The sequence below is a fragment of the Nicotiana tomentosiformis genome, chromosome 5 (genome assembly GCF_000390325.3).
Source record: "Nicotiana tomentosiformis chromosome 5, ASM39032v3, whole genome shotgun sequence".
Lineage (NCBI taxonomy): Eukaryota > Viridiplantae > Streptophyta > Magnoliopsida > Solanales > Solanaceae > Nicotiana > Nicotiana tomentosiformis.
Genome location: NC_090816.1, coordinates 114,217,050 through 114,224,966, shown reverse-complemented (window position 1 = coordinate 114,224,966; position 7,917 = coordinate 114,217,050). Strand labels below are relative to the sequence as shown.

The following is a 7,917-nucleotide window of genomic DNA, read 5'->3' as shown; positions in this document are numbered from 1 at the left end:
CTATTCTCTAAAGCCAAACATGCAAATTTATTACTAGCTAGCCACTTGAGTAAAATCAATACAAACAATAAAGAAGCAAATACGTGATCCTATATTAGAATAGTCTACGTACCTAGCTAGAGTCTCAACCAATGGAAAGTAGCTAAAACTCTAAGATTTGGTTGTACGAGGAATCGAAGGGATTACTTAGAAAAAAAACAAGTTGTAGAACTAGAAGACAAGCAGAAACTGGAAGTACACTAGGAAAAGGTAAGTTAGAGAGGTATGGAAGTTATGGTTGAGCTTGATCTCTACAAATATATGGTTGTTACTTTTCTTATTAACAAATATCAACTAGTTGAATAAGTGTAAATGGTTGATTGCCACTACTTCTTTGCTTAGCTTCCTGACTTTCGAAGTTCTACTTTACTCTAATTAAGTTCGAGGAAATTAATAGGTCCTTTAGGTTTTAGCTTTGTTACCGAAGATCAGCTTAAATTAGGCATATTAAATAGCTATCAGTACTAAAACTAGCCTCTCTTATTTTATCCTTTGTTTCATATATTGTCTCTGTTTGGATGCCAAAGGCCGATTAAATCTTTGGTTGAATGGGTTCTTTTAAACACATTCTTAGACTCGTCTTGGCGAAAAAAAAAAAGGGGGGGGGGGGGGGGGGATTTATAATCTTTTTGGATTTGCTATGACTCTAGAGACCTGTTTGTTGAGTTCCCATATAGGCTCTTTAGGGATACGATAGTCTGTTGAGCTAGCTGTTGAGATTAAGTTAGACCCAAACTCAATTTTTCTTATATTGTATCAGAGTCAGGTGCATCCAAGTTCATCATTTAACTGATGTTTGAACTCCATCTTATATTATCCAAGCTCCAAATGTTTGAGCATGCGGGGGAGGGTTGAATTCCCACATCGGCTCTTTATATGGTATTGATATTGAATAATTCTCATATCTTGAATTAACTTTTGGGGTTCAGTTAAATCGAAGGTTCATTCTTTTAAATATCTGTTTTGCTCGAAAAAAACAGCTAATTATAATCTGAATTAGATTAAAAATTAATGGACTTATTCCCATCAGATTGGACAACTTTATAATCCGAAAAGTTACTGATGTGGGGTTAATTCATCCATCAATTTAATTTAATTATGAAACAAACGAATAATTGATTGATATTTGCTTATCTTTGACAGATTCTCAAACAACAGGCACTAGTTAATTGACTAACTGAGATATGGTCATGTACTAGGAATCTAGAATTGATTTGGAAATCAGCTAAATTAAAGTTCTGAAAAGTAAAAAAGCTAAGGACACCTAGCAAAAGGTAGCCATATTAAATTGTTTACAAGTTTACGATTTTACTCAAAATGATACTTTTTTCACAACAATTAGGTACCACTTTTCCTATTAATAATTAGTTCAATCGGCATGAAATAAATGATGACAAGCTCTATCTCCTTGCTTTTCCTGTTTCATTGGTTACTAGTTTTTGATGGAGAGAATCACCAAACTTTGTCAGAATTAATGTCCTCTCCATTTGTTGATTTCTTTTCTAAGGAGTGGCAAAGTACAATCTCCTAATAGTTAACAAGTACAGTATATCTCTTTAGTCTAAAAATTAGAATAGCTTACATTTATTGATTGGTCTAAACATTTTGACTAGCTATTAATTGCGATCTCTCAGTATATTCGTACAGTCTGCTGCAAAAAAATTATAGTTATAAGAAAATATAGTACAACAGAAATGTTCCTAATTAAAAAGAAATTAGAGCTAATAGCTATCTCATAAATATAAACAAAAACAAGCATAAAAATCGATGGGATTCCCTTCTTTGTTTGTTTGGAAGGCTCTTTATCCTCCAAAGACCAAAAGTAAGACTTCATATCCTCTCAAATATTTTAGAGTACTTACTGATAATGGTTGGTTGTTAATAGTAATAGATAACAGTAAGTAATCCCCGCTATAAAGTCGGTTTTCAAATTTTAAAAAAAAGGTGAAATTAAGTGGAATTAGAAAGGACACTTCACCACACACATTAGTCGGACCTTCAGAAACCCCCTTCCCCAAATACCAAAAAAACAATTGTCATACAAAGTTATACACAAATCGCTACCTCTTTTTTATATTTCCTTAATTAAATAAATTTCGGTGGATTAGTATTAATTCCTCCACACCCCCACAAAGACGGAGGTAGAAGCTCCCCTCCCCCACCCCCTTTCATGCCCAGGAGCGAAGTTAGAGTGTCGGCCGTCGGGAGCGGATTCGTCTGAACCCAGTAATTTTAGTTCGAACTCTGTATTTGTCTTAAAAAATTTTTTAAATATGTATAAATTATTAATTTAGAACTCAGTAACTTAAAACGATTAGAATCACGAGCACATAAACTTAAAATTTTGATTCCGCCTCTGTTCATACAATATACGATTCGGTCTAATCTAGTAGTTTTTGCTCAAACAATATATTGTGTTTAAGAAATTCATTAAATATATATATATATATATATATTAAATTTACAACTCAATTATTAATATATGAAATCATCCTTTTAAAATTCAGACCCATAAAATTGAAATTCTAACTCTTCGTGTCGAACCATCCCTCTACATTAGTATATTAATTAATCAAAAGCTATTCAAGAATAAAATACTAAAGTGAGATGAAATATTTTGCATTTTAAATGTCATGGGGAAATTCAAGAAGCTTCCTGCTCCCTTCTTAGGCTGTATATGTATGGGTCCAAACGAGCATTTGTTTTTGTTTTGGAGATACGGTTCACTATAATATCCAGGTGGCGGCGTACTCTACGTTGAAGGTGGCCTGGCCCCATCTTGAGTAGATAGCCCATTAGGCTTACACATTCTTAGTGGAGTATCCAAATTGGGAAGGCAAAAATTATTAGCATACAATATTAATCAAAAACTTTAGCCTTCCGGCCAGTCGAGTTGGTTGAGCAAGAGACTTTATAAATGAAAGTTTTAGGGTTCGAAATTTATTTTCATATTTTCTCGAAATTTACTTTTTGCAAAAGGTTTCAAAATTAGTGGGAAGTTGTAAGTAATAATAACAGCAATACAAATAATACTACCATCAATTTAGCTCTTGAAATAGAAATTTTATCACATAATGGAACAAGAAAAAGTACGATCTAGTTCCAACTTAGACGTTCAAATTTGCTTTTATCCTTGTTATAACTTTGTCACCTTACAAAAAAAAACGTAACACTCCTAAAAAGTTAACGGGCTCCACCGCTCCTTTTATAAAAACTAGGGGTGTAAATGAAAATCGATAATTCGAGTCAAATCAGAAAAAAAAATCTTATGTGGTTTGGTTTGATTTAGTTTTAACTAAAAAAAGTCAAACCGAAACCAAACCAACCCGATAGTACATTTATATAATTTTTTAAAATATTTTATACATATAAATATTTATTGTAATATAATTTATAAATATTTCTTAAACTTTTTCACAGTTTTTTCTTTTAACGTATTATTTCAAGTTTAGACTTAATATTCTTGAATGGTAAATAAATTTTAAAGCTCATAAATGTAGTAACTCAAACAAAGTTCAAATCAATACTAATGCTAACAAAAGAAATTCAATTCAATACTAGGAATGCCGATAGTGTTGGATAATTATTTTAGTTTTACATTGGTTTATAATGAAAATGCATACTTAGTTTATCTTTTTCTTTAGTGCTTAGTTATTATGTAATTAATATTAGTACTTATTAGCTATACTTATTTTAGCATGACCTATATAGTATTTTTAGATTATGTTAATTTTTATTTTGGCTTATTAATTATCAATATATGTTTTATGTAATTTTATTATTTTATCTTTGTTATTGAATATTTTAGTATAATGGTATGACTTAGCTCATATTATTGTGTTAGTTTCTTGGAAAATACATTATATAGTTGTATTTTACTAGGACTTAAGAAATATTTGGAGCACAAGTTACATAATTTATGTTATGAAGACTTTACCGGGGAAAAAAACCCGAAAACCCGAAAAAATCCGAGAAAAATCGAGATTGAAAAACCCGACTTTGTTGGTTTTGTTTTGTTTATAAATTTAAAAACCCGATACCATTGGTTTGATTTGATAATTGAAAATTTCGAACCAACCCGACCTATGTACACCTCTAATAAAAACCATTGGCCTGTGTTTGTAGTGCTTAGGAGGAAAGCTAGTTAATTAAAAACATGGCTCAATAATTTTTTCATTATTAATACCCAAAAAGTCGACCCACACTTTACATTTTCTGCCCTATAAATTTGTCCTAAGCAACTGCCAACAACATTCATTCAACCCCAACAAACAAAGGAACAATTCAAAGAAAAACACACACAGAAAACACTCTCAACAACAAATTTCCATGGCAACTACTTCCACTTTATTCATTCAAGAATTCATGGAAAACTTCCACTACTCAAGAAGAGTACTACTTCTACCAGTCACCCAACAATACCACCAAGATATTAACACCATGGCACCAACTCATCTACCACAAGGGGAAAGCAATACATTTGATGCACATGTTGTTATGGTACTATCAGTACTTTTATGTGCTTTAATTTGTTCACTTGGCTTGAATTCAATTATAAGGTGTGCATTAAGATGCAGTAGCGTAGTATCAGCGTCAGACTCATCCTCAAACTATACAAACGCTTCAGCAACAAAGCTACCAAATAACGGGATCAGAAAAAAAGCCCTGAAAATGTTCCCAATTATAACTTACACTACTGAGTTGAAACATCCGGGGCTTGACTCCGAGTGTGTCATTTGCTTATCTGAATTTGTTGCTGGAGAGAAAGTTAGGGTTTTGCCTAAGTGCAGCCATGGTTTCCACGTCCGATGTATCGATAAATGGCTAAATTCACACTCTTCTTGCCCTACTTGTAGGCATTGCCTAATTGAAACTTGTCAAAAAATTGTTAATGGTGGTAGTTCTTCTTCTACTACAAGGTCAATTGTTAACCCTCAGATAGTTAGCAATACCTCATCAGCAGTACCAGTCCAAGAAATTATTATAAGGATTGAACCTCTCCAACGTGAAGGTGTTACATCTAACAATCAAATTTAGGTAGAAAAATAGCAGCCTACTCGTTTCTTCTTCTTTTTTTTTTCAATTCATTTTAAGGAAAATTAGCTAGATAGCAAAAGGGCCAATGCCCTTTGTAGTTTTCTAAGGGATTCGTTAGCCTTGCAAATTGTATCATCAATTGTATATAAATGGAATTCCTTTAGTAAAGCTCTTTTCTTCCTGTCAGAAAACAACTGTGTACAATATTTTATTTATTTGGGACACATATTTAAAGGGAAATCAGGAGAATAAAATTTAACAAGTAGGAGTTTAACTTTTAAAGTATTCCTGGATGAGGAATGAAGATATGTGGAAATTCATTAAGAATGAAGGGATTATTGAAATCTGACAGAGTTGTATATTTGCTATGTATCTTAATTAACTGCCTATCCCCTTATAGTATAAAAATCAGAAAGAAAGTTAGTGACATATTATGTTTTGATGATATAACAAACTTAATGATAAAGAACCAGACGGGGAACTTGTTACACATCCTCAAAATATTCAAGAACAACAAGTCTCAAATCGGGCACAAGTTCCAACAATCAGAGTCAAAGTGAACAGATGGGCATCAGTTCCCTTGCTAATTGTACTAGTCAATTGCTCACAGCTGTAAAGTCGCTGCAATTGTTCCTCTGCACACACACAACAATGTGAACACTACAACAACCACTTTATGGGGAATGCCTTGTACCGGATATTTGTTTGCTCATCCAAGTGACATCACTTTTGGATATTATTAACATGAAGCAATGAAGAAAATACATACTTGCACATCCGAGAATTAATCAAGTTTCCTTTCAAGTGTGTTGCCATCTTGCAAGTGACTTCCATGTTTCAAGAACAAAGAACAACATAACGAAGGACCAGTTTCCAGCATTGTCTTATTATTTGTCCTTAGTTTGTTAGCACCTTTGTTAGAGTGATTTACTTGTAATTCCTACTTAGCTTAGCTAGAAGCATTGTGTAGAAAACCATTTGTAAAACCATAAACCTTGTGTTTGAGTCTTGGCTAGAGTTAGTCAGAGTTGTGAACTTTGTAATAAAGTTATTACAAAGAGGTTTGTAATAGAGTTATTACAAGCGAGTGAGAGATTAAGAGTTTAATTCCTAGGTTACAATAGGTTGTAATCTAAAAGTTGCTCGGTTAGTGAAGTTCAAATCCTACGAGTGTAGGTCATGGTTTTTAATCCCGTGAGCGGGGAGTTTTTCACGTAAAACTCTGTTGTGTCATTTACTTATCTCTTATTATATGTATTCTGTAGGAACTGATAGAGAATCAGGTTCTCTATAAAGTTTGGTGGAGCTTAAGGTTCTATCAAAAGTATTCACTTTTTTCCATTTTATATGTATTTTATTTTAGTTTGTTCCAAAAATAATGATACTTTTTATATTGAAAATAATTTAACTTTAAACTATTTTATTTTACTTTTAATGATATATTCTTTTATAATCACAGAAAAATCATGCGTATTTAAAACCATAAGTTTCAGATGTATTTTATTTTTTTCTTAAATTCAATACCCAATCAGACACCAACACATGAAATGACTCAAAAGAAATACTAACTTATTTGATGTAGTTTATAGTGGTAAACTCTGTTTTAAAAGGTGTTTCTGTGGCGAGCCCCAGGGCGAGGCGTACCAAAAATGCCCTGGGGCGATGGTGTGGGGCGAAAGTCTCAAGAGGCGTACGCCCCGCAATTTGGGGCGTATTCCCGGGCGTTCGGGGCGTACGTCCGGGCGTTCGGGGCGTACGTCCGGGCGTTCCCGGACAGGGCGTTCGAGGCGCGTTTTTTTAGTAAGGAGTAAGCCCTAGAGACTTTTTCAAATTAAAATAAAATTTGTTGAATTAGTCATTAATATAATACCCAAATTCTCAAAAGTCAGTTTGGTAATTACTCAAAAGATTTAAAAAGGAACTCAAAAGTATTAAATTTAAAAGTAAAGACCTTTTTATTGATCTAAGCCCTAATTCATGGTCTTTTCAATTTTTTATCTTGTCTGATAGTGTGCTAATATCTCCCAAAAGCAACGAATATTTAATTTGTTTTACAAATACAAAGAGAACTACATTCTTCTTCATAGCAGCAAATTCAAAGTTCAAATTGTAGGTTAATCATCCTTTTTGTTCCTCCATATATAAAACTTTATTCTTTTAGACTCAAATTACTTGTGCTTGTAAGTAACGTATAATAGATTGTTTTGATTAGTTTTTTGTGGAAATGGAGTACACACATATATAATTTTCTTCAATTTTTATGTAATTTTACCTATTTATAAATATTTACTATCATTATATTATTTTATAAAATATTAAAAATTAAATACATATGGAGCATACGCTTCGTGTCTCGGGGTTTACGGCCCGCTGAAGCATATGTAAAACGCTTCGACTTACGCAACACGCCTTTTAAAACACCAGTAGGATTTCCCAGTAATAACATAAACATTAGTTATTTTGAATCTTGTTGGGATTTCCATTCTTCTCCGCTTCCTCATTCTGACAATATATATTTTAAAAGCTATATATGCCCCAAAATTTCTAATATTTCTAGTTCTCCATTTTGCAGTTCCCAATTTCTCTATATTTTCTTATGTTGGTGATGTGGTGGGGAATGGGCTGCTAGCATTATAATGATGATCAAGTTAATTATAATTTTCATGATAAGATAAATAAATTAAACAAAGGAAAGTGCTTAACGCGGTTAAATACTGTGTGAAAATGAGGGTGCAGAACTAAAGTCAAAAGAGTATCTTGAGAGATCCATAATAAGGACTAAAATTGCAGCAAACTGAATCTAACGTTGGAAATTGGAATGACAAGACTAATGGGCAAAGG

General features: G+C 32.7%; 1 protein-coding gene across 1 annotated transcript; it reads left to right on the top strand.

The window, feature by feature from the left end:
• The first annotated feature begins 4,307 nt into the window (after positions 1–4,307).
• Positions 4,308–5,244, top strand: LOC104095436 (RING-H2 finger protein ATL78-like). The gene has a single exon (XM_009601579.4). The coding sequence runs from the start codon at positions 4,369–4,371 to the stop codon at positions 5,074–5,076; it is 708 nt and encodes a 235-aa protein (XP_009599874.3). The 5' UTR covers positions 4,308–4,368; the 3' UTR covers positions 5,077–5,244.
• Positions 5,245–7,917: the final 2,673 nt, after the last annotated feature.